Genomic DNA, 27218 nt, shown 5'->3' on the forward strand with positions numbered 1-27218 from the left:
TGGGGATTTGTAATAATGTGAAGAAAAGTGAAAATGTAGAAAGTAAAAAAGGGATGGAAAAGTGAAAAGGATACATTTTAATAGACCTGCATGTGGTTGCACATTGGCAGTCTCTGGAAAAATATTGCTTGTGCTCGATTTCTTCATCTGGGTGTGTGCTCGAGTGTGTGTGTGTGTGTGTGTGTGTGTGTGCGCATGGACAACCACTGGGGTCATATACCATCAACATTAGTCTTATCGTAGAGACAGCCATCACACCAGATTTCATTCTAAGAAAGCCCAGGGGAAGTGAACAATCAACTTCACCTGAGCCTAAGCCATGCTCCTTGCAAGTCTCTATGTGTGTGTGTGTGTGTGTGTGTGTGTGTGTGGGAGGTTTAGGGGGGTGTAAGAGAAAGGGGGGAAAAAACAGAGAGAAAAAGAGAGAGCATGGCCACAGAGGACAATGCAAGAGGTCTTGCTGAGGGCAGAGAAAAGGCTTTGTTTTTCTGTCGGTGTACGGCTCAAGGCAGTCTCTTCTGAAATGGCTCTGTCAGGTGATGGCATTAGGAAGCTCTGAGACCTTTCTCCGCTGCCTGAAAAGAGGAGAAAATTCCTCTCTGCTAGTCTATCTGAGCTATAACGCTACGGCGGCATTCAGCAGAGCCGCTCACCAGAACAATGAAAAGGTGGCTACAGCAGAGTGCCTCCGCTAAGCTTTGAGCCGGCTGACAGGACAGTGACGGTATCGCTCCGGTTAACAATAACGTTCAGCCCAGTCAAAACTGTTGCAGCCATTCAGCGAGAGACAGATGTTACTGTGCACACATCATGCTTTCTCTGTTTGCTGAGTTTAATATCTGATGGACTTATACTCTAGAACTGTCATCCCTTTATTGTTCTGACTCCGTTACCCACCACCAGCAATTAATCTGTAGGTTATTTACTCGATTAACTGATTCAATGTGACTTCTTCTATCGTCTTGTTTTGTCTTTCTAACAGTCCATAACTCAAATATGTTGATTTTACAATGATATAAAACAGAGAAAAGCAGCAAAACCTCACATTGGAGAAGTTGGAACCAACAAATGCTTGATAAATGACTTACAGTAAATTATTTATTTTCTTTTGATCAACTAATCGATTAATTCTTCATGTATCAGAAACACAATCCATGTTGCATCAATGAGACTCAAACCACCAAGAAGAATCAGAGTGGGGGAAAATAAATTCAAATGTACTACTGATTTTATTTAGATTTGCAATCTCAACCCCTTTTTTCTTTCGTTCTTTCTTTCTTTCTTTCTTCCAGTCTAATATCATAACAAAAGACATTGGTTGAAGTACACATAAAGCATGCAGACATCAGATCCCATACAACCTCAAGACCACACCCATATTAGCCAACAATCTGCTGATGGGAGAGATGGGAGAGGGAAACACAGGGGAACACGGTCACGCAGATAGAAACACACCCGTACATACGAACATAAGCATTACACACATAGTTTCACATGGATTTTTTTGTCATTTGAGTGCACAATTCCCATGAGCAAACACTTTCTGTGTGGACGTAGTTGGCTAACCTGCGATCGATTAATGACTTTGATCAGCAGCGTTTAAACAATGTGCGGGAGTGAGATTGATTTTAAAGACAGATCAGTGGGGGCAATCTGTAATAATTAAAACTGCATAACTGGTTTGCTGGTGAATATTCCCTCTGTGTGCATGTATGTGAGTGTCTGTATGTGTGTGGAGGTGAACTTGGCTCCTCTATCATGCTATAAATCATGTGATGTTGGCTGTATTCCCTGTGGAGAGTCGGTCAGTATGTCTCAAGCGCGCGCGCACACACACACACACACACACACACATAGATTTGCCATCTAGGTTCGGGCTCCAGTATTTCTGAGCTACGGCCAGAATGAGCTGAAATCTGTACCATTTTAGCTAATTTATCAAAACGGAATTAAACTGGATGAGAAAGACATGAAGCAACGGTAAAGCAAAGTCTCAGTGATATATGGTAGTTGAGGTATTATCCTGTTCCAGGGTCTCTGAATGAATATTATGACTAGAATTCAGTCATGTCCTCGAATACCAGCTGTTTTAACATCACAGCGACATAATAGGTTTTCTAATTCTTACAAAGCTGTCAACCCATTAATGCAACTCGGTCCAACCTAACACTGATCAATAGATGAAATGCTTTATGTTTTAGAGATATATTCCCTTAAAAAAGGTTTGTGCCCTCTTTATGAGATTAAGATTAAGTTTAAAAAGTCAGAATGAAAATGAGAGAAGGAGAATTGTCTTATAAAACTATGCAAAAGCAAATATGAGAAAATAAAAGTGCTGAATGCAAAGATCTGGAGAAAAGACTCAAATGTTTTTAGAATAACTGTTTTCAAGATTGATATGATGCAAATGCTGTTTAAATTCTAAGACTGCTTTGAAAACGTCTCTGTGGAATTTCCTTAAGTTGAGAGGGTCCTTGACTCGTTCGCCTTCTTTCTTCTTTCTCTTTTCTTTTTTTCTTTCTCCTTGTCTGCTTTAATGTTCTCTCTCTATAACACAGCCAAATAGTGAATAACAGTTGTTTTTTTTTAAATCACAGATGGAGTATCCAACCTCTACTAAAGTTGGACTTTCCCAGTCGCACTGGTATTAGTTTTTACAACAGAAGCTTAGTGTGTTTCTACATGCCACTTCTTTGTTTCTAGGGAAACAGAGTGGTGGTTTGGCAGCAGCAGGGGGTTTCCTTGAAAAACAACAAGCATCAGAACTGTAAGATCTCAAATTGTGTTGTTCTGCGGCAGAAGTCCTCTTGGCATATTACTGAACTGTCACAAAAGGTTGTGATTTAGGTTTTTTTTTAGTCTTTTTTCAAAAGTCCATCTTTAGCTCCCTCTTTCCCTTCCTATCTTATTTTCTGTTGTGTCATCTCTGTGTGCGCATAGACATATGTTCAGCTCTGTGCAAAGCAAACAGAGCACTGAGTATAGGAAGCACACACACACACACACACACACAGGCACAGCTGCAGCAGCAGTTGTAAACTGCTGTCAGCCCTACCCTGCCTGACCCACTTTGGATGTTTCTGGAATAGGAGAAGGGCTTTTCCAGCCTGCGAAGGAAAAACCCCACCAATGTTGTTTTTGTTGTCATGGAAAAGTAGATCAAGCAAGGTAAGCTACAGTACTACCAGCCCTTTCCCACTATCCCATTTCTTTCATATCAACAACATCTCCGACATCTCAACAATAACTCATCTGATACAGACAGCTCTGAAAGCTGACTGATGAGGCACTGTGCTGTGTGCTGTCAACATACCCTCAAATAAACAGCCACCGCACAGGGAAGCATTCATCTCAAATGGATTTCTAGATCATGTAAGCTAATCTAACGGTCTGATCTATGTAACATGATCTAATGATCTATGGATCTAATCTAGAGAGATAATTAGAGCCAGAGCAGTGAGATTACGAGCGAGCCCCAGCTGGATGTGCCCCCAGCTCACTTACTGGGTTTGAGTGTAATAGGATTTACAACTCAAATCTAAATCCCTTAAAAAAATTCAGTGTGATCACTGGCTCTGCATCTGCTATAAAAATTGTCTGAAATTAAGGCTGATACGGGCAGAGAAAACAGAAAGAAGTGTTCCCGGTGTATTCCCTGAAGTGCTGAAGGAGGACAGGAAATCACATCTGTGCATTCAAATTAACACAGCAGACAACGCTTGATATTTTGAAAGTTGTGTTCATTATCTACAGGTCTTTAGTTACTCTATTTTTTATTAAAAGCCTGTGATAATAATAACATTTCAAACACAAAGTGGAACAGAATGAAGATGAGGATCATTAGTATTGATTGTTGACAGTTATGGTAATATTTTCTTTGAATTTGACCAGAATGCTCTGACTCAAAAACACAATTTATATCAGCGCCAATCAATACGACCCATAAGGGCTATTCTAGTGTCTCACTCAGAAGTTCAATAATCAAAGCCAAAGGGAATACTGGTGTTAGAGTACATTTCAGACACCTATACTCCCTCATTCTGGCAGATCTCAGTGGGAATCTGAATGTGACTTAAATACATAATCATGGTCTGGTTAGAAAGCTGCTCTGTTCTCTGCAGGATCAACTGTCGCCCAATAATGACAACTCTGCATGTCTACCTGTGTTGTCACAACACATATAATCGGTGGTGTGTTTGGTCTTATTCACTTACAAAAAAAAAATGTCCTTCTGAGGGTTCAATATCAAATTAAGCACACCAAACAAGCCATTAGTCTGTCTAAGCTGTGTGCTCTTGTGATAATACAAAAAGAGAGGGAGAGAAGAAGAGGTGTGGAGGGGTGAGGAGTGTGCAGTATTTTCAAAGCAGCTCCCTGACAGTAGAGTCTGATATCACTTGTTAAAGATTTTCCTAATTCTCATGTGAGGGTGAAATTAATGAAGCGTATTCCCATTAGGCCTTTAATCACAAATAGCACAAAATGAAAGCAAAAGAAAACAAAGTGTTTGCCCTGCGTTCCGATTAGAGCTTCAGAAATGCGGATAAAAACACCCGTTTAAAAGCAGGTTTACCCTTATTCTATTTAAATTTTAGTGGGAGTTTTTCCTCATCCACCAGGCAGCGGGGTCATGCTTTTTGAGGCCCTCCGACACAGTTCAGCAACACTTGTGGTCCAGCTGTTATTGTGGATTATCATCATTTTTCTGATGCACAGAGAAAGAAGTTGCTCTATAAAATGGCCACTCCAGGTGTGATGTTGTCAAGTCATTTCAGGGTTGCCAGTGCAGGTTGATTTGGCATCCACATTTTCTGACTCCCATGTTTATTTGTGCCATACTAAAACCTACACCACACAACGGAAAAAAAAAAAAGCCAGTTTACAGAATCTTGTATGGTTTTTCCTTTCAGCGTGGCCAGACGTTAATTCCCTGACCAAATGACAGCATCGTCTGTCCACACCCCTGATCTGTGGGAGCTTCTGGACACAACTGAGGTTTTCAAATAAAAAGATAGATGCGCCACAAGCTAATTCAGAGGTGACAGAGGAGGACAGACAATTAGACAAATATGCAGACATCCACACGCACACACACACACACGCACACAGCGGGTAGAAGCAGAAACACAGGCCTGGAGGATAGCCGATTATAACCTGCCATTTTGATAGACTCTGACCCATGTCCAGATGTGTCCTCTATGTGCTATTATGTAGATCCTGTTATATCAAACCCATTTTAATCCATGTAATCACTAAAGGCTGGTGAAGGGAGTATTGTTTAATTCCAATATTAATAAAACCACATACAGGGGACAAGAGAGAGACTCAGTTATCAAAATGGCTCTCTTTGTGAACCAGATGAAAGACTTGACATTGCTTCTAGGTGCATTGTTAATGTGAATTTACCATGAAATTATAAATGCGCACAGCTGTTTAATAAGTTAGAGTTATATGTCTGGTGCAACAGGTTTGATACCTGATGATTCCAAGAGGAACATACAGCCACCTTCCATCATTCACTAAGAAGGGGAAATAATTGGAGTCATTTCTTTCCTAAATGAATTATCCTAATTCATTTTTCTAAGAAAAATTATCCTCACAATTGGCACCGAGGCGAACTGTGAAATAATTGTTGACAGTGCTCTTTTAACAATCCCAGGTTGCCACATTAGTGCAAAAAACGTTCATGACATTTTCATAAGTGGAACGAATATCAGCTGGAGGCCACTGGCCCACGAATTCTTAAAATTATGCGAGAAAAGATTATGTTTGAGAGGCCTAACCTCCATTCCGTGGGAGATATTGACCTTTTTGCTTGCATATAAATGAATTTCATTTCCTGCTCTTGTGGTGTGCTTATGTACTAAGCAGTTCAGCGAATCGTGTATGAGCTTCATAACGATCGGGGGCCCTTTCCAGATCGCCGAGGTGACAGCTGGGTAAACCTGTCTAAACCATTCAGTACAACTCGTCAGGAACCTGTCAGCTACCTGGGACTGCATGTAAATCAGAGGCAGTTTTCTTGTTTTCAACCAAACCCACAGACCTCTGACTTACCTGTCAATATAGGCCTAATAGAATGTTTTCTCACCCTCTTTTTAACTTTTTACGCACGCAGGTGCAATTTGGCACGTTATATATTAAGTAGCCTAGACTATTAATTTCATCATTACTTTGTATGTTTTCACCACATGTAATTATGAGCTACAGGCCTAATTAGAGCTATCAACCAGTGGTTGATATGCACATGTTAACACTGAATGCACAACGCCAACAAAGCAGGCACCTTGCACACTAAAGTTCTCACACCTTGTCTCCGTAGTCTCCGCTTCCTGAGGCCGAAGATGCGCACTTTAGAGAAGATGTCGACCAGGTTCCCATTGCAGAGCCCCTTGTTCTTGTTGGGGCTCTTTCTCCGTCGGTTGGTCGAGGGCCGGTCTAAATGCTGCTCCCGTGCCTGCCTCTTCTGTCTGATCAGCCCACTTGCGATAGCAGCAGCCATGGCTCAAAATGTCACAACTGCTCAGGTCCAGTCTGCACACGGAGCACAGACTACACAAACAGCCGCCTCTCAGAGCTCGCAGCCCGGGTCACAGTCCCATGGTGGCGGCTAAGTGGTCCGTTCCGTGATGTCAAATGTCAATTTTATTTTTTTTAAGAGCTGGTTTCCCTTTTTTTGTCCAAACACTACATGGTAATTGCGATATTAAAACAGCTGTCTGTGTCATCACCCGCAAAATTGTTGGACATGATGGAGAAAAAATGAGATCAGTTCATGCGTAATTCCATACATGCATCAATAACCATAGTCTTGATGAAGAGCTATACCAAACTCACGCGGACCGAGCTTTCAGAGGATTATTCATACCTGCACATTGGTGCTTTTGTTCATTGTCTGAAACATGTTAAGTGGAATCGCCTCCTTAAATGTCCAATACCGGCGGCAGCGTCCTCACAGCACATTCGTGCACTCTTTCCTCCTTTCACCCTCCGTTTTCTCCTCCTTGTGTCAGACGAGGTTGCTCTGATCAGAAGTCGCTGTAGGGACGCCTGTGCATGTGCATGTGTGCCGCCAGCAATCAGGCGCCTCCTACGAAGATCACCACCCGAGTGAAGAAACAGCAGCCCGGGCGAAACGAACTCCAAGTTTGCAAGAGGCAATCCGCGACAGAGATGACTGCGATGACTGATCAACAGTCGCACATTAGGGGATGCAATGAAATACGCAACCGTAGTGGGATGTAGTTATAAATTAACGCAGCAGGCTATATGAATGTAAACTTATATTCCAACTACCTGACGATCTGCCGGATAACGTTTTCAAAACATATTTTCTTCACTCTGTATTCCGTTCGGCAGTTCTTTGTATAAACACACAGAACCACAATCACAACACAGGCGGTTGGGCGCGATAGGAGCCAGGAAGAAAAAAACATAACCAAAGATGATCTGAGTCCTGTGGAGATGACGTCTGCATTGTGTGACAAGCTGCATACAAATATATAAACTTAAACCCCCCGGTGATCAGCAAACTGTTCGACCCAGTGGATTTTCCAATAGCGCCCACGGCGTGGGAGATGCATGTATGACGACCGGCGCGTAATGGGAATAAGGAAAGTATACCGGCACTGGTATACTGCACATTTATTTTCCCACGCTCAAAGAAAAAAGAACCCGATAGGCAGTGGTAGTCACTCGCCTCTGTCTATGTACCCCAGATCAACAAATCCTCCCCATCAACAAGTCCTAACCACTCGTTAGTACACGCCTGAGTGAAGAGGATGCCCTCCCCCACTCCCTCCCTCTCGAACAACAAGCCGCTGCTTTAAGGAGAATGAGCAAGCTGGTCTGAATGCTGCCTTTAGATGGTACGATTTCATTCTTGAAACACTACAGTTGCAATAAAATTAGACAGAAGCTATAAAACACATTCCTTTTCTGTTGTTAATGCTAAAGGAGTGGATTAAGCTGACAGAGTGGCATTTATAAAATGTTATTTTCATCCCACTGTTACAGTCAAATCTTCACATTTTGAATAGAAATACTTACAGCTTATAATAACTTTATGCTCCACCTCACCAGAGGGGAAATATTAGTTTCAGCTGATGCCGTGTGATAGAGGGGCAAATTCATATTGTTTTAATTGCAAACCCTTCAGGCTGCGCGCTCCGTTTACTCTATGTGTGGTTTCAGCACCACGGACAGCGACACTATTTCAGCACCGAACAGTGATGAGGGGGGAACGTTTCCTTCAGTCAGACATCCTTTACTTGCATGTCCACCACATACTGCAGGATGGCTCATGTGAACCACAAGCAACTGGGGATATATTCTCCAAACCAGTGCTCCACTCCACCCAACATTTTGTTCCTCTGTTTAGATTCTGAATCGGACACGTCGGTTCCACACAATAAGACCCCATGTAAGACAACACGTTTGATCCTTGTTTCTAACTGAATATCATCTAAGTCTCAATCACAGGCACAGAAATTAAAACTCAAGAGAGCCATCTGCTGTTTGTGGCTGTAATTAAACGTGTGAGCTCATAGGGGACTGGAGCGGTGCACTGCATCGCCCTGGTGTGCTTTCGCTCTCCGCACGCCAGACGCACCTGTTGATTTCCAGCTGTACGGATGTATGAATATAGGATTGGTTCAACTGACAGATGCACAACTGCACGAAGGCCATTCTTATTCGTCCATTCCCATTACAGAAGAGAGTGTGTGAGAACAGATTAAAACAGCAGGACAGAGTGATAGCGGTGTCCCTGCATGGCGACTATAAAAAAAACACTGCCTATAGAATTAAAATGCATACAAACCACCTTTTAGATGGTTTATCAAATGTACATGTAGGAGTATTTACCATTCTCCTCAAATAATATAATGCTTAAGTCTGTGTGATGATGATTAGGCGCATTTTTTTGTACTGATCTCATTCCACTGACTCGAGCTGAGGGGGTGCATACAGAGTTTATGTCCCGTGGCTGTTCACCAGCCTCCCGCTCCGCAGTGCTGTAGGAGGCACTGCAGTTAACGCTCCAACCAGCAGCGGACACTGTCAGCCCAACAATGGTCCCTCACCCACGGCAGTTCTGAAACGGAGAGGGCTTCTGTGCTGCTCACATACTGTAGATAATCGATCTTCTTCAATTAGAATCATCCAGGATTAGAGGAACTTGCATTGCTTGAATACAATCTCAGCTAAACAGTAAAACAAGGGAGTGCTCTAAATTATGGAATTATAATCATGCATGTTTAGCCAATCTTATGCAGCTGCATAATATTAGATTTAATTACTTTCTACAAACAGTTATTTGTATTCACATGATGATAATAATACTATTACAGCCAATAACAAACTAAAAGCACTTTAGAATAAGAATTTGGCAAAGAATGAGTTGGAAAAATGTGGGGAAAAATGGCAAAAGAGACCCAGTATGAAAGTATGTGCTACAAAATGCATGTTTTGCTAAGATAACTTTACAACCGGCCCAAAGAAAACAAATGTTTTCAAACTGTATGCAGCAGTATTATGTCATATTCTTTGTTTTCAACAAAAGCATACATCAGTGTTGGTTTGCTTGCACAGGACAAGTATCCCCATAAATTCTACAAATGTGGCACTCCAGCAAAGCACAAAATGCAGCGCTTTGGGCTGGATCCATGTTTGGGATAATACTGGAGAAGAGAGGAGGAGAGAAGCTTTGCGCAGTGGCTTTTACCTTCTCAGTCACACAGCACAAGGCTGAATGCATGGATGGTCAGACAAGCTTTCCACACATAGCACAGACATGGACTTATCTGCTGTATAGCATGCGCAAGCCTGGAGGAGCAAAAATAATCCATGAGAATGCAAACGAATACAATAGAGGGTGTCAGAAAGCACACCAAGACCCTGTGAAATGCACATATCTACATTCATAAAGCAAAACAAGGGCACACATACCTACATTTTTTTTCCTCCTACATGTGAACGTATGAGAGTCCATGGCAGTCCCATTCCAAAGCCCTATAAGCCAAGACCTTTTCCTGTGACTTCTAATGTCCCATTTATACTTCTCCTTCTAGGACCTAACATGGTTACGGTGAACTGACAGTCTGCCCCGGGCTGTTCACATTAATTTGTTCACGAACACTTTCGACACTTAGGCATTCTTTAAGTTGGGTCACGGAGAAAGACAGTTAGATGAACACATTTAGACACTTTGCCTGAGACTAAATATTGCCTTAGGGTGTAATTTGCAAGAAATTAGCCAGTTCCAAAGAAGACACAGAGGTGAAACGCAGGGCATATCAGCTTGTATTCCTCTATTATCAATACATTGTTGACACAATACCAGAGACCATAATACCAAACCCAACCTGTATGGAAAACTGTGGAGACCAAAATGCACTAAGATGCAGAATCTGATGCAGACTTGTGAAGCCACATCCTCATCAGGTCAGAACATTCTAATCTAATCTTCTCTGAGGAAATTACATTAATGTTATTTAGATGTCCTGCTGCTCAGGCACAACAAATGTCACCCAATGGAACTGGGATAAACAACCCATTTGATTATTGCTATTACTTTGCTTCAGGGCCATGTTCCTTTATCACCCATCCTGATAGGAAAAACAGTCAGTGAGACTCAGCACTTCTCAGGCCCAGTGAAATAAAAGAAGCTTAACTTGCCAGGATCAAATTACATTGCATAATAAAAGACAGAAAGTTAATTTAATTTGAAATGAGTAATGATTTTGCTTAGCTAGGATTTATGTCATTTTCTTTTCTCCTTTGTCGCACTGTTCCTCCCCATGCTTCAGTTGTTTAATCAATGAATATCATGAGTCCATCTACTGGAGTAATAAAAAGCTTAGAGAGCCCGCTTATGCATCATGAGTATTCTACAATGTGTGCTTCTGGGTTGCATGACTGTGTATGTGCCTCATTTGTTTTGATGAGTCTAATCGTACAAGCTAATCAGAGAGCTAAGAGAGAGTTATGCACATCAAGAGCTGATGACGGGGAATGAAAATGGAGAGCTTTTGTTAAGTGGTCACAAATTGGACTGCATGGTGAGGACCTGGAGGTGGGCCAGAAAGGTCAGGGGGTTATTAAGATTCATATTCTGAGGACTATAAACATACAGTACATGCCAATTTTTATGGAGATAAGGCTCAGAGTTGGTGAATGTCCAGACAAAGTTTTGTGTGTTAACTATTCACCTATAATCACTATATAGTTCACTATATAGTGAGTTTGTCTTTTTAATAGTGTTATTCAGTGTCTGCTGAGAGTTATTATAGTCAAGTAAAGTCGTTCTATTTACAGACTACATTTGAGAGCAAAAAATCTTGACAAAAGTGCTTTACAGGGAAAAAAAATACATTTAAAAAATTAAATAAACATATATAACAGACGAAATAACTACAGTAATGTAGTCATGTTAAGAACTGTAAGGACTCAAAAACAGTTCAAAAGATAGGTCTTAAACCCTCAACAAGTCAATACAAACTCATGCTGTGCAGCCAAACATTGTTCAAAGCCACATGACTTTCTTTAAAATTCTTGTTAAGATGTCAAGGTTTCAAAAAACACCAAATATATCAGGCTGAACTTTGGAGGAAAACGTGTCTTCAATTAAAAGAGTAGCATATTTCAATTTGATGGAATGATGCAGCCATAAGAAACATGAAATTTTGGGTTTGAATATTTTCCCCTCGGTGGAAACATATACAGTAGCGTCAGTGAGCTGGAATAAAATGATTCACAGTATATTAAAATGCAGTCAAGCAGTGTAGAATAATATGATTTTAACAACCTTAGAGGATGAGGCTGGTAAATTTTGAACTTCTCAAAGAGCTTTAGTTCAAATCAAATCAGGCTTTGGATACACACACAGTACTTGTAAGTAGGATTAATTCATTGTTGGTTTGAACATGAGATTTGTTGACAATCAGAAAAATATGAAAAATCGCCAGCCATGTCCTTTAAAGCTTCTTAAAGGGAAAGAAAAGTGGAAAACTGTATGTTAAGGGGATGGGATTTAAAAGTGTTGAATGATGTAGTTGGCAGCAATGGAAAAGGCTAAATCTCCTTTGGATTTTGACTGGGAACAGGAAAGTAACTGATGGGGTCTTGAATAGAGAGTAGAGGGTGAGGAGATTACAGATGTGCAGGGCTTTTAAAACAGTGCTTTCTCTCATAATCATTGCCCCTCATTTGTGTGGGTTTCTTACAGCAGACTGATAACAGATGAATGAATGATCTTGCTGGAGTGATCAACTGAGAAGCAATCTTTAAGTGTTGCTCTTTTGCCAACGAGACTGCTAATGCAAAGCTGTCAATGAATAATATATTTGAAATGGTTTGAAAACAACCCTTGAGAGATTTGGTTCCAAGCGAGCTGCAGAGCTGATACATTAAGCCTCTGCTCACAGACCTTTAAATAGCTGGTCCATCATCTCATGCGGAGCGTCATAAAATCGTTTAAATGTACATCACATAATCGCCGCAAGGTGTATTAAATATGCCACCTGAGAATATGTATGGCCACATTACAATATGTCTCTCTGTTGTGAGCGTGATAGAGTGTTGCCCCTCCCCCAGGGATGAGATTAAAGTGGACCTGAGGTGTGGAGCCCTCCGACGGAGACATTAATGAAACACAGGGGCTTCAAACTGTGAGCTCCACTCACAAATAGCTTACTCCCAGATTACACACACAAAAAAAAATGTGTTAACACTTATGTTGCTGAACTACATATAAACATAATCAGCTGCCATGCATTTAATGTCTGCCCCTGTCACTGAACAAATAAGAGAGGCTGCGTAGGACGACGGGCTTGTGGGGAGGAATGATTGGACATGATGTTGGGTCGGGGGTCTCATAACAGCTTCTTGACTGAACTGTGAGTTTTCATGGTGATAAGGCTAATGGAACAACCTAATTAGGTCTTCCTGGTAACTATAACTTTGAAAAGAAAGGTCAATTGTTTGAAAAAAACAAATGGCTGGGGGCTCTTTCGCTGTGTACTGTGACTTTTGCGCATTTAAAGAACACCTGATTGCAGCAAGTGGAAGGAGAACAATTGGGTACAAGTGCAAGTGATTAAACACAGCCTCTCACCAGCAGTGATTGGTTGACTGCTGAATAACAGCCCAAATCACAAACAACCTACTTATGGTGCAGAATTTGGGATGAAGCAGGATATAGCATAAGGATATTTAAGGACACTAATGTGAGCAAGCATACAAATATATAGAGAGAGGGAGCGAGACAGGCTGAGGCACAACAACACTGTGTCAATTCAACATGCTAGTCACACACATCCTCTCTGTTCTGTTCTTTCTATCTGTCTCTCTCTCTCTCTCTTTCACTCACACACACACACACACACACACACACAAAGCTCCATCCTTTGATCCTATTTTAAGTCTGCAGCAGTGATGGAATGTGCCTTGTCAGCAGCACTGCAGAGTGAGGTTCCTTGGAGAAGCCCTGGGCAGTGTGGGAGAATATCAATTAGTCCAAACCCCTCTGGCAAGGCCTGCTTCCGGAGCTGAAGGCTGACACCGAGTGTGTCCGGACGTATAAGCATGTGTGTGAGTGTGTGTGTGTGTGTGTGTGTGTGCATGCTTTATTGCTTGTGTCTCGCGTGTAGGTACGCAAAGTGTGTACCCACTTGCAAACGCAGAGTGTAGGTGTTGACATTAATATTAATCATTTTCTGATACATGTGAAGGGCCTGGGTATAGTTCAGTTGTGGAAAGCTTAACAGAATGGTAATGAGGGTGATGTCAGGTCAGACTAAGCTTCGATTGTGAATTTAGATATGTGATACGGAGAAAATCAGGTCTGTAAATGCTCCTGTGAATGTTAAATGTATCAGTTTGGTCGAGCCTGCAACACAAGTTTGCAAACACACAGTTCAGTAAAGTTTAGATTGAGTTTAATAAAGAATGTCTGTTAAGGGGAAGTATTTTTTTTTTGTTTTTCTTCTCTCTTCAAATACATAAATGGTGTAGCCACTGACCTTCAGGTGTGGACAGTGACTTTTTTTTTTTAAGCCGCCTCCCTGTCAAGCTGCAGTCCACAGATGATACCTGATGTGTATGCAGGCATAAGAAGCCCACAGGTCCATCATAATCCCTGGTTCTTGTCTGATAGAATTACCACTACTGACAGCTCCTACACACCTCTGTCAAATTGCCACACGCACATACTTGACAAACACATTTACACTAGCAGGTATTCAGGATCAAATCAGATAGCATGAACAAGGAAGAGAGCTTTGTACAGGCCAAATGAGGTAAATTGACTCACACACATTTTATGTGTAATGTAAACCCACACCTCAATTTTGATACCCTCAACACTAATCCAGACATAACTGAGCAATAGTGCAAACCATAACAAATTATCTTCATGTCCTCCTCATCTTGTTAATGTTGTAAGGACATTTGATGTGTATAAATGAGTGTATGTATGCTTTTTGTGTTTTTTTCTCAGTGGTGCATGACCGTGTAGGCACTTTAAGCAAACAGAATGTGTGCACCTGCATGTGAATGCATAGACTATATAGGTGTGTTCATTAATATTTATAATTTTCTGATGCAAAGAAAGAGCCTGGGCATAGTTCAGAAGTTTAACACTATGGTAATGAGGTTGATGTCAGTTCAGGTTAAGATACAATTGTGAATTCAACAATATGCGAAAAATGCAACCACGCAAGTTTAAGGGCAAACAGAGGTCACAATGAGCAGTTAAAACAGACGAATACTGCAAAAAGCTGCAAACTTTAATTAAGATTGGTATTACCAGTATATATTTCACATTGCAAGAGGATAGTTATTTGATTTAATGTTAATTTAAAAAGAATTCTTAATGGAGCATTAAATGTATGAAAAAGTGAACTTCATAAACAAACTAGTGTATAAATCATAAACTATGTGTGAGAGAACACGATGAATGTCTCCTCTCTAATGAAATGAATCCCAGCCATAACCATAAAATTATTACACCTCCATGAAATATTATGACTGCTAAGTGTGTTTCACATTGCTCATGTTTTAATGTTTCCTTCCTAGAGGTCTATTAAGGTGTGCTCATATGATATGCACCATAGATCTCCAATGAAACAGTGTGTCAATGGGACCATAGCCACCTCTGATTGAGAACAGCAATAAAGTTTTCCCCAAGAGACAATGAAACACTAATGATGTCTGTAATGACCAAAGTTATGACACTAATTGTCATTAGCTGAGGCTGCACTGTGGCCACTGTGACCCTTTTGGTCGTGAAAATAAAGTCAGAAAAAAAGAGAAGATACCCTGCCGCTACAGTAAAAAAAAAAAAGTGTGAGTGTGAGGTAATGGAGGTGAGAGGGGGACAAGAAGTACAGTGATTAGCCTGAAGTGGCGGGGTTAATACTTGAGGATGACAGCAATCATTAACCGGCAGACATTACACACACACTAAGACACCCATTAACACTGTCACAGATCAAATGTTACCACAGCACCCAATATATTAAATACTTCACATGTACTCAATCCACTCAGTCGTATCAGATGTGTACCACAGAGAGGTAATTGTTAGTCTGTCGTCCCTGGTGTAAAAACACAGGATTAAATCCAACTGATTCCAAATTACACACAATGATGATTCAAGACAATATGTTACTGTTCAGTATTTTCCATTAGTTTCTCTATTAGGTTTTATCCTATTTAGCAGAAGTTTAGGTTTGCTAGTTTAAGTCAATAGTATACATATTTTCAGTGGTGGAAAGTATCATTTAAGTGAGTAAGTACATTTACTCACATAAGTATTTACATAAGTATTGTACTTAAGTACAATTTTGAGGTCCTTGTACTTTACTTGAGTATTTCCATTTTAAGCTACTTTATACTTCTACTGCACTACATTTCGGAGGGAAATACTGTACTTTCTACTCCACTACATTTATTTGTTACTAGTTACTTTTCAGATGATGATTTGAAACACAACACATGGTTAAAGATGAAACCAGTGGTTTCCAACCTTTTTGGCTTTTGACGTCTTACAAAAAGCAGTGTGTAGTCGGGGTCACATTTTAGATGTCTTTGAGTTGTTAACAGCTCCACCAAATTTCCCTCTAAACTTCTCACATGGTTTTATTTCAATAAATGTTCAAATGATCCAATATTTCACCAAAGATTAGAGAAAAATTCCAAAAACTGAAAACAGATTTGTGTATCTTTGTTTTTTCTTCTTTCCTCTCCCATTAATCATCTCAAGACCCCTCAGATTTATCTGGAGACCCTTTGGAGGGGCCCAACCCCTAGGGTGGGAACCACTGGACTAAACTAGCTAACTGTATATACAGTAGTTGAAACTAGCTCCACCTCCAGCAGCTACAACAGTAACATGCTGCTCTAACACTGATGCTTCAGTATTAATAAGCTAATAATGTCATATATAATAATATATCAGTCAGAGGGATAACTTTAAGTTGTAATGGAGTATTTTTACATTACTGTATTGGTACTTTTACTTAAGGAAGGGATCTGAATACTTCTTCCACCACTGCATATTTTGACGGAGTCTTTTGCCTCTAAGCAGGCACAGCATGCGTCTTGTCACTGTGTTGTAATCCATGCATTTTTACTGCATAGTAGTTTAGTGTCAAACATGGTTAAGGCATAACATTTAATATCTTGTTTTTTATACATATCTTTCATTTCTGGGAAAACACACTCACATCCACATATTTGAATACACACACCTAAAGCCTGCACTAGAGATTTGTTCACCTGCTAATACAAACCCTGAACATACCCTGATCATTTGGTTCTTTAGAGATAATCACAGCTTTTGGCAAGGAGCCGAGGCAAACAAACCAATCAGCTGAATTATGTAAAGATACAGACGAGATTCTTCTTGGAAGAAGAAATATTCCTTAAAATTGTACAGCAAAACCGGTTAATCATGTTGACACAGCAGCACATTGTAAAGTAAGACAGCTGTATTTTGAGGTAATGCAGATCACTTGTTCCCTTCAGATGGATTTATACTTAATGTCAAAAGTGCAAAAGGATGATAAACATTGTTATTGTTTCTAAAAATGCAAAGTAATATTTAGACTTGTGGACTGAATATCGGTTAAATGTGTCAGTGGGACCAAACTGTCATGTTGTTTTTATGGTGTTAAATTATTTTGTCATCAAAGATGCGCAGTAGAAGAAACACAACAACACTACACAAAGAGGGATAAAATGGGATAAACAGAGATAAACAATACTGAAGCCATTTTTTTCTGTATGGACAAATGAAAATATGAAGAATGTTACAGCTGCAACTTGTTATTCTTATATGGGATTATGTGAGCATGCAAGCCTCTGTGTCTGTGTGTCAATAACTTTCCTTTAGTTATATTTTACAAAAACTGAAGATATTTTTGTTTTCAAGACAGCTCTGGAAAACAAACAGAGCTGCACCTGGCAGCTCGCGTTATTATCTCATTGGAATTCAGTGACATTATGACAACAGTAAAGAAGAAAGAAAATACATGATTTGCTAGTTCAAAATGTTGTGGCTTCACAATATCATTATAATAACTACACAGATGAACGTGAAGCCTCTTGCACCAATAACACTTAGAGAAAAGAACAACTCACTAGTTTAATCACTGGTCGATCATGTTGCTCACAGTGTAAATGTTATGATGTCATGGTACAGTAGCTCTAAGCTAGATGCTACATTGTAAACTTGAAACATATTTTGCTGTATAGTTTCTGTGTCAGGATACTGAAGACTTTCAAACTGTCAGACAAAAGAAGAGCATTTGCTGTTTTCCAGCTCATTATCCAGTTCATTTTCTACATGTTTTTGGTGCAGCGTAGTATCGTTACATGCTTTCAAACACACTGTACTGTATGTGTCATGCCAACTTCACATAATCTCCAACTCTATTGTATTAAAATTATAATGAAAATGCAGATGCTGCAGGGTATCATCCTGTCATGCTTAAACTGCTTTACTTCTTACAAATTGCTTTACTATTTTTCAGCCACTAGAGAGCAGTGCAGAGCTCAGCAGGACACTGCTGCAGGATTACAGGAGATGCAAACTGCTCTGCACAGAGAATACATACTGTATATCATGTAGCTCTATTCTTTTTTTCCCTGAAAGAAAGGTTTTGTGATGGCCTCGACACTGACATACAAGCTAAGAGGAAACCACTAAATGGAAACCCATCAACTTCAATTTGTCATGGGCCAACACATTGTTTGAAATAATCCAGTGAATTAAACATAGACTTCTAGGAAAGTACCAGTCTGTCATTTTGGTACTTTATCCTGAGATCCTGAGTGTAACCACTATATTTAGCTGTTTAACCCTTTAACTGCACTTAGACAACAAGCTGTCAGATCACCAGACTGAGCTAAAACTGGAACCCTTAACAAGAAACAAAACATTCTTCTCTTAAGTCAACCAAGATGCCCTCAAGTGGCCAAAACAGGCTACATCACAGATGCTGTGATTGGACAATGACATCCTCCAGTGTCCAACTTGATCTAGTTGATCAAAACTATCAACCTGTCTATCAATCAATGAGCCCGTAATGGTTCTGACAACATGATGAAAGCAGTGTTGGACTGTGCATGAAGTTATGACCTAACTAGAGCAAGTGAGGCTGTGTTGTGAGTGGTAACTAATATTAGTCAGTAGTGATAAGCCATAAACTGATTGTGGGTTTCTGGGCGCTGAAAAACATCCATTGATCCTCTGTTGATGACTGCTATTTGCTATATATGTATCTATGTATGTATGTATGTATGTACGTATGTATGTATGTACTGCTCATAAATTCACATATACTGTATGTGCATGAGTGACAGAGACGGGGGACAGGGGGAAACAAAATAGAGAGTATGATAGAAATAAAGAAAAATAGTAAAAAAAAAGAAAAGAAAGAGACATTTGTTTTCATTTCCGTATGTTATGCAATGGAGGCACAGAGGGCTCTATGATATATAGATCAGAGCCTTAGGGCACACAGTTTCCAATAACAGTCAGTGGTGCAGTGCCGTAAGATCACACTGCACACAAACTCACTGAGCTGGTCATTGTTAATGTGAACAGCCAGATGACCACAGCCCGGCATTGTGTTTATGTGTTCTTGATTTAATGTAGAAAGCAGACATTGACCTTTAGCAGTCGATTGCTGATTCTGTCAAAACAAATCACTGATTATTAATGGCACAGACAAAATGACACAAACATAGATGATCTCGGACTCATGAAGACTTTTTTGTAAAACCTAATAGGCTTCATTTTTTCTGTCTTTGGCCACAGGTTAAAGGTCTTGGTAGAGAACTAAGTTGTGCGTGTAAGCAGGTTAGAAGAGAAAGTAGTCACACGAAAAGCAAGCGATGCAGAAAATCACAGTGGGTAAGACTCAGCACAATAGACAGAACAATACCAGAATCAAAGACTAAAAACTACGCTTTCTGTTTATGCCCTAAAGGCCCAATTAACATATATGCAAATCAGGATAATGAAATAATAATGATAGAGATGTAGCCTTTATTAAAATGGAGGGATGAGTACCTTTAAGATGTTTTTTTACTCTGAGAGATATAAAAGAGTGGAGGAAAAGATAAAAAAAAAAGGCCTTCTGTCAAATAGAGTGTTTCATTTGCATGTCTGCTGTTAGGGCCTAATGAGAAATGACACATTTGTAATTACAGTGGACTATAATTAGCTGGTGTGTAGTGAGATGCCAGAACCCAGGTCTTTATGACGGGCCTATACATAAGGGAGAGTTTGTTAAACTGTTTGAAATGTAAGAAGAAAATGGCTGCAAAAAAAGTTTATGCAGAAAAAAAAAAAAAAAAGCTTTAAGATTGTTATTTTCTTTCCACGTGAAACAGAATGTTGGGTTAGAGAGCTCAGAAATTGGCAGGACAAAGCTTTCAATGTGGACATCGATGTTGGTCTTTGCTGTGCCGCTGAAGCTCACTCACCTCCTCCATCACGCCTACTTATGGAGGAGGTGGAGGAGACGTGTTTTTATTGTGGGCCTCCGGGTGTGTATGTTCAAGGTTTTGGCAGAAGAGAAAACTGCAGATGATGTTGATGTTGCTGTTGCACACCGACACACCTCTGACCTCATGTTACTGTTGCTGCTACCTCACATTAGCTTGAAGTGACACTCCACCCCAAAATCTGTATTTTGGGTCTCAAATATTCATCCTCTGAGGTAAACTAGCAGTTTACTGTTTCATGGAGAAAAGCGCCTTTCTCTAGTTTGAATCCATGTCGCTTACAAATGGATTCCTACTAGTTTTCATGGTGGAATAATATGAAGGTGGAAAACATCCATGGAAACTTCTTCTTAGGCTCAGTATGTTCCAGTCATTGTTTCACCAAAATGTGGCTAAATACAAAGCTCCCACTGGAGCTTTGTGGAGGAAAATAGTACAACAAAGACGCAGCGCAGCCATATTTTGGCGACTATGATTGGTTGGAAAATACTGAGCATTTGCTTCAGAGCATTAGAACTAGATGATAAGACAATACCTGCATTGTCTTTTATTTCATAGGACTTTTAACTTGCTGCCCGTCTGGGTAAGAAAGTAATACATTTAGTTGGGTTATGGTGTACTGAGGCATAATGATGACTCCAAAAAATGAAAGCTGAATGATGTGAATTGCTAAAAGGTAAAAGCACTGTACTCATCAATATACCAAGCAGCCTGTAGTATACACCATCAGTCAGATTAACATTACACAGTGCCATCACAATGATTTGTTTGGGGTAATTTAAAGCATGTAGCAGGTGACAGTAACAAAGCGGTGTCTATTTCCCAGAGGATGCATGTTATTTTTTTTCTTTGTTAAACCACTGTTTCAGTGATTCCGGAGGAGTTAACCTTTCAACACAGCTTTAAAAATAGCCACACACCGAAATAAAGGGGAGCTCCGGGGATAAGTAAGACGCTTGTGAAGTACAGGTGCACACAAATGTCTGCACTCACAAAAGTGGACACGCACATGCAGGCACATTAGCACACACACACACACACACACACACACACAGACCACACTGCCCTCTCCATCAGCCCCCCCTGACACCTGGTCAATTTCTGCTCAGGGAAATGCGCTCCTTTCCTATCGATGTGCTTGAATTAGATTGGTTTAACTCATCTGTCTTATAGAGAGGTCAGAGTCTTGTTTCTAAAGGCTAACAGCAAATACATGGAACACTTGCAACCGTAGCATGTTCAAATCCATTTGTTCACAGATAATAGCGTACCCTCATCACTATAAGAGGCAGGTTTTGGTGCCCTGCAAGAATAGAGAATGAATGCAGAGAAAATGCTTTATAAAGCAGTGGTTTGTACTTATACTCCTGTGAGGATGTAGGTATTGATAGGATCACTGATCAGACTACAAATCCCTAATCACTCTGTAAAGAGTCCTGTGTTGATGGCACTAAAACCCCTCACTGATCTGGCACAGGAGTGGTGAGCATGAATGCACTCACTAATTATTATTAGATTAAATACTGTGCATGCAAAGTTAACATTTCAGTCTTAAAGCAGCAGCAGTCAATACTTTTATATAAATAATTTGAAAAACAAAAAAGATTATGTGTGATATTAACCCACAGAATTCTCACCTGACTCAGCAGCTCAAGATCTATATCATTAACCTTGTCTCCTGCAGCAGGCAGCTGTTTTCTGAATATAAGCTCTGATAAACCCACTGTACACTGCCTGCCCAGCACCAAACAGTAAACAGACAAAATTAGCTAAACTAGCTAAAGTGGAGCATTTAGCAGCTACAGAGGCAGATATTTCCCTCAGGAGCTGGTGGACCAAAAACAGGCCTAAAAGGTGAGTGAATACTGGACTTAAATTCATCACGTATACAGAGGAACAACTCCAGGTTAATGCTAATATTACTTTGTATAGGCAAATAGTTGTTGCTAAAATATTCCTCATATCAACTGTTGTGTTTACTGTTTGTTGTGATCCCCCAAACTGGCCAAAAATTGAATTATGTCAGGTTTAAGGTGACACAAGGTGAAAACACAAGCAGTGTCCAAAATAGAAAGGGTTCGTCCTAAAGCATTAAAAGAATCAGTTTTTATCCTCTGTGAACCACGACTATCCACAGAAACATGTTTGTTTTCTGTGAATAAATGTGATGAATGAATGAAAACAGATGGATGCATGAACCGATAGACCGACTGATCTCACACTAACAGCACAAACATAACACAAGTGTAACCACAGAAGTTACGTGCATGAAAGTCCAGATGTTTCAAAAACATAACCAAACAGGATGGAGTAGTATGCTTTTTGATTTAAACTTTTGACTTGAGTATGACTTTAATGTCAGCTTGGCAACAAAGAGGATTTGGGGACAGAGACCAGGTATGAGTCCAGTTCCACAGGCAGGTGAACCTACTCCCCTGAGTCGAGCTATTCCATCAGCTCCCCTGACACATCTGTTGATTCACCAAACAGAGAAGTCAATTCTGCCTCTCTCTCTCTCTCTCTCTCTCTCTCTAAAGTAGCTCTGTGTTTTGGTCTCTCTGTTTGTATGCACATTCAAAATACACAATTACACAGGGACATAGGGAGAGATGGTATCCTTAAGAAAACTAAAACAGACTCCGCAATGCAAGCTCACCGTTGCTAAGTAACACACAGGAAGCTCCCCGAAGTACACTCCACTAAGTTCAGTGGCTTGTCACAAGCCTACACATGGCGTCTCTCTGCCACAGTCTGCTTTATACACTCACGAGTAGGCTGAGCAGCAAACTTACGTAGGCACTTCTACTGACGGTGATTGTTTTTTTTGACAACATTTACGTAAGGGCATTCAGCATCTTAAGATATAATGACACAATAAATTTTAATGACATTTAGTGCGCAACAAAAAACAACAACAGAGAGGTCAAAAGGAGATAAATGTGAGAGTGTGAGCGAAAAAGTGAAGTGAGTATGAGAATGAGTAAAGAGAGAGATGGGGGGGGGGGGGGGGGGGGGGGGGTAGAGAACGACGCTATGCTGCAGCAGCAGAAAAGCCAGGCCATGTAATTTATGGGAGCCCATACTCATAAAACATGAATCTTGTCCATGAAGTGCTGAATCATTTGGTGTGCACACCCACTGGTCCGCCTCCTGCTCCCACATATATGCATGTGTGTACACAAGCAAATATGCACAGTAGCAGGAACACACACACACACACACATAGCATCCACCCACACCGAGTCCATCTCTCATTCACACACTCCAACATGTTCTTGATGTACGTGAGGCAAATTTGTTTTCCGCGTAAACTTGTACAACTTGTATTTTATTGACACAGTTAACACTTAGTCCATCATTAACACACACACACACACACACACACACAGACCCCCACGCATACACAAACACTTCCAGCTCATAAGTTCTTTCTGTCTGGTCCTTTCTACCACCATGACCACCACCCCTTGCATCTCCCAGCCATCCCACCTTCTCCTTCCTCCCACTACACTCGATGTGCTAGTTCGAGTATTCCCAATAAAACTGTTTTTATTATGAGCCCTCTCCCTTCGGGTTGAGGATTGAATAAGTGGCTGCAGTCGGACAGACACTCAATACTAGCGTCAACATGACTTCATCAGGATAAGACAACCCAGTGAAGCATTAGCTGATTAAAAACAATATAATCTCACCCATGTTAAAAGAGTTGGAGAAACAAATGTGCATCGGCTGGCACAGTCATATATGTCGGGAATCTGTTTGCAATGAATTTTGATAATACTGTGGGTCTGACTTTGGTTCTTTCCTTACTCTGTATCATATTAGTCAGCAATTACAGAGCTTAATAACATATGAGGCCTATTATGTTGTATTATTTCCAGAGTTGAAAGTAAATGATTGGAGGGATACCAAATTGGAATTAAATTATTTGTTCTACAGTGTCACAGTCAAACTCTGCTGCCAATTAGAGAATGAGTACAAACTCATAAACTCAATATTTATTTGGCATGCGGCGGGAGGGAGAGTTGTTTCACTCTGGAGCTATCTAAATGTTTAATTTTCAGCTTAATCATGGTGAGCATTTTAGCACCAGTGTCATGTACAAGAGGTGGCGTTTCCACTGAGAAACAAAGCCAAAACAGTGAGTACAGGACATCCAGAAGCAAAGACAGAAACTACATAACAGGTTTCCTTAATGCGTCTTCCTCGTACTTCAGCCATTATTTCTCCAGTACTCTATACTTCACATAATTCAGTGCAGTAAAGTGTCAGTGTGCAGTGCAAGAGATGGTTCAGTGCTTTGGCCTTTGCTGTCCAGGTGCTCTGGCTGGTGCGGTAACAGAGAGATTAGAATGTGTTCACATGCAAAGGGCACACATTGATCTTTGCTGCATAGTAATAAACAGTGGACACTTTGCTGAATATTCATGACCCTCCCCTGCTCCAAGGTGATGAGTCTGGAGGTGGACAGGGGAAAACCTGTCATTGAGAGTGGACTAGGGCATCATGAAGGACTGTGAATCCTGCGGATGGTCCGCTTCGCTTCCTCATCCACCGGCCTCCCTTTGCTCCTTCATTTCAACAGCACTGGGAGGCAAACAGCACCGTTCCAATATGTTGATCTAAGTGCGGCCACTCGTGCACAGTGCAGGAAAAACACACATACTGTACTGTGCACTGTATGAGGTCAGAGAAAAGAGGAGAATGTTTTATATATGAGAGGCGCTCACATGAAGTAGCTGATAAAGACAGAGAGGGTTAAAGTCACAGGCATCACATGAGGGTAAAACACTTGTATCAAACATATAATAACATGTGGTAACAGGCTTTTTGATGCATTACATGTTCTCAGTTCAAGTAGAGCAAAGGCGCCCTGAATAATTAGCGGATCTCTCTTCTGCCTGTCACTGACACTGACTCGTATATTTTATATAAACACCTCTGATCTCTCTAATTCAGTTAGGTGCTGCGATATTGCCACCCCTCCCTGTCATCACTTATTCTCCGTTTCGAGTGAGAAAAACACCAGCCATTGTTTTCTGTGTGTGACCGCTGTGCAGGCATTGTGAGAGTGTGACAGCAACACTTTGACACGTGTTATCTCATAACCACCAGGTAATTCATCATGTATACAGCCCCAACAGAGACCCAGTCCTTTGTGTTAAAAGCCTCTAGAAGACCTACACAGTGGTGTAAATCACCAAGACAGAATCAGGGCTGTTACAGCTAGCCTTGGCTTTCAGAACGCTCCTATCTGTTTTAAAATATCCTCTGGCCTTCTATAATAAACCCCCTCAATTACAAACAGCCTACTTTGAGAGGCACCTAGCTAAACAGCCCAGCAGAGTTCATATTGAACTCTCATGAGTGGACAGTAGAGACTGGTACCTTAAAGGGATCCGCTGGCATCCTTGAGTTCACTTGAAAGTAAAAGTTTAAGAAGTAGAACGAATGCAGATGCTGGAACTTTTGCCTGATCTGTGTATATCTGGGATGTTGCGGCACACATAAGTGTGTGTGTGTGTGTGTGTGTGTGTGCATGTGTAGCAATGTGTACTTCTGTCTCTGAGAAAATCTCATTTTAGCAACAGTAAAGTTCAGCCCTACCCTTAACTTAAATACTTCAAACATCATTTCCCTCCCAGCTCAAAGAGCACCACTCCAGACCCAACAACATGTTAGCTGAGATGGAAATTGAGAGTATATCCATGATTAAGCGGATGACAAACCCTCCAACCTTAACCACAACCATTTGTGAGTGATTAAGTAGTTCTTCATTGATTATTTCTGTGCAAAATACTCAACATCCATCAATAATTCTTGCCACTGATGTTTACAGATGAGAGAAAGTCAATATGGACAGATAAAGGTTACAGTGTAGTTTCTCATATTGTATGCTCTTTGCTTTTTAAAAAATATTACTGAAGCTCTGGTGTAAAAGGCACGATACAAAACAAAACAAAAAAGATTACAGTAAGCAAATAAGTGTGTGTGGGTGCACACAAGTGGAAAGGGGGGCTGGTAGGGGGCGCTTAGCCAAGACTGCTCTTGTAATCTATGAGCATCCTATATCCAACACCATATGTCCTCCACGTGAGAACAGGTTTACTGACAAAATGCCCTGTCGACTCATGTGGAGCTGCTGATGAATGAGACAAGTTTCCTAAAAAAACGCTGTGTCCTGTAAACTAAGAAGGCTGAATTAAGCATTTTAAAAACATGTATATGGCATTTAATATATACTCCAAATGCATATAAGTTCATCTTTTCATTTCTCTTTTGCAATGTCTGTACACATCATGTGCATCAGAGTGAAAATACCAAAGGCACCATCACTGAGTATGAAGGCTCTATGGTAATTTAGCATGTGCTGTACTGCGCAATAGTTGTAGATACCCATGGTTAAAGCTACCTTGAATTCAATAAGAAAGTCTTTAATCACAGACTTTGTGCTAACCTGTAATTAAATGAATAAAGAGGCTCTCCAGCTTCTCCAAGAGCCGCACTTAACCTGCAGGCAAGTTCCCAAGAGGCTTGGATACCTCCTACTCATGATGTTCTCTCCCAGGATGCTCTCTGTCTCCATCTCTTTATCAGTATCTATCTCTTAATCAGCTTATATCTATCTATCTATCTACCTACCTATCTATGCTGATACAGATTAACTAAGATTACTCAAAACAATATAGAGTATGATCAATGCATAAGCTCTACACATTCTTCAGCTGATGTGGTAAAAAGGATAAAACTAAGGTACTAAAATTAATTAGTGTGTTTAAGTACAGTACAGTACAGTCTGTATCCATTACCGACACAGTTCCTTGCAGTGATTCATGGGTAACAATCTTTTAAAGGTTATACGCCAGCTATCACGCACTCACTCCTTACATTATATGACATATACTCATAATACAAAGCCAACAATGTGCACACAAACAAATAAACATACTGTATAATGTCTATGACTCAGTGTCATCTGGCCTTGGAATATCTTCTAGTAGTAAATCGAAGGCAAATGGACCAGCTGTGTAGTCTGTACACTCTGTGAAACTGATGAAGCTTCTCTGATGAGTGGCAGAAAGAACTTAAGACTACACAGCGACTGCAGATAAATTTGATTTGAACAAATCATTCTTTTTGTGATTTTGTTATTTTTATACTGTTGTGATGTTGGATGTCTATGTTACACATAGTCAAAGTTC

At 40.4% G+C, this 27218-nt stretch overlaps 1 protein-coding gene across 5 annotated transcripts in view; it reads right to left on the bottom strand.

Annotated features, from left to right (window-relative positions):
• The window catches only part of fgf14 (fibroblast growth factor 14), a 130374-nt gene that overhangs the window by 36246 nt on the left and 66910 nt on the right, over positions 1–27218 (bottom strand). Inside the window, exon 1 of one of the 5 annotated variants that reach the window (XM_042426749.1) lies at positions 6310–7519. The exons of the other annotated variants lie outside the window; for them this stretch is intronic. Coding sequence (XP_042282683.1) covers positions 6310–6502 — 193 coding nt within the window. The 5' untranslated portion in view covers positions 6503–7519. Of the gene's footprint in view, positions 1–6309; positions 7520–27218 lie in introns of those variants that run through there. 5 annotated transcript variants of the gene reach the window in all.

The sequence above is a fragment of the Thunnus maccoyii genome, chromosome 11 (assembly GCF_910596095.1).
Source record: "Thunnus maccoyii chromosome 11, fThuMac1.1, whole genome shotgun sequence".
Taxonomy (NCBI): Eukaryota; Metazoa; Chordata; class Actinopteri; order Scombriformes; family Scombridae; genus Thunnus; species Thunnus maccoyii.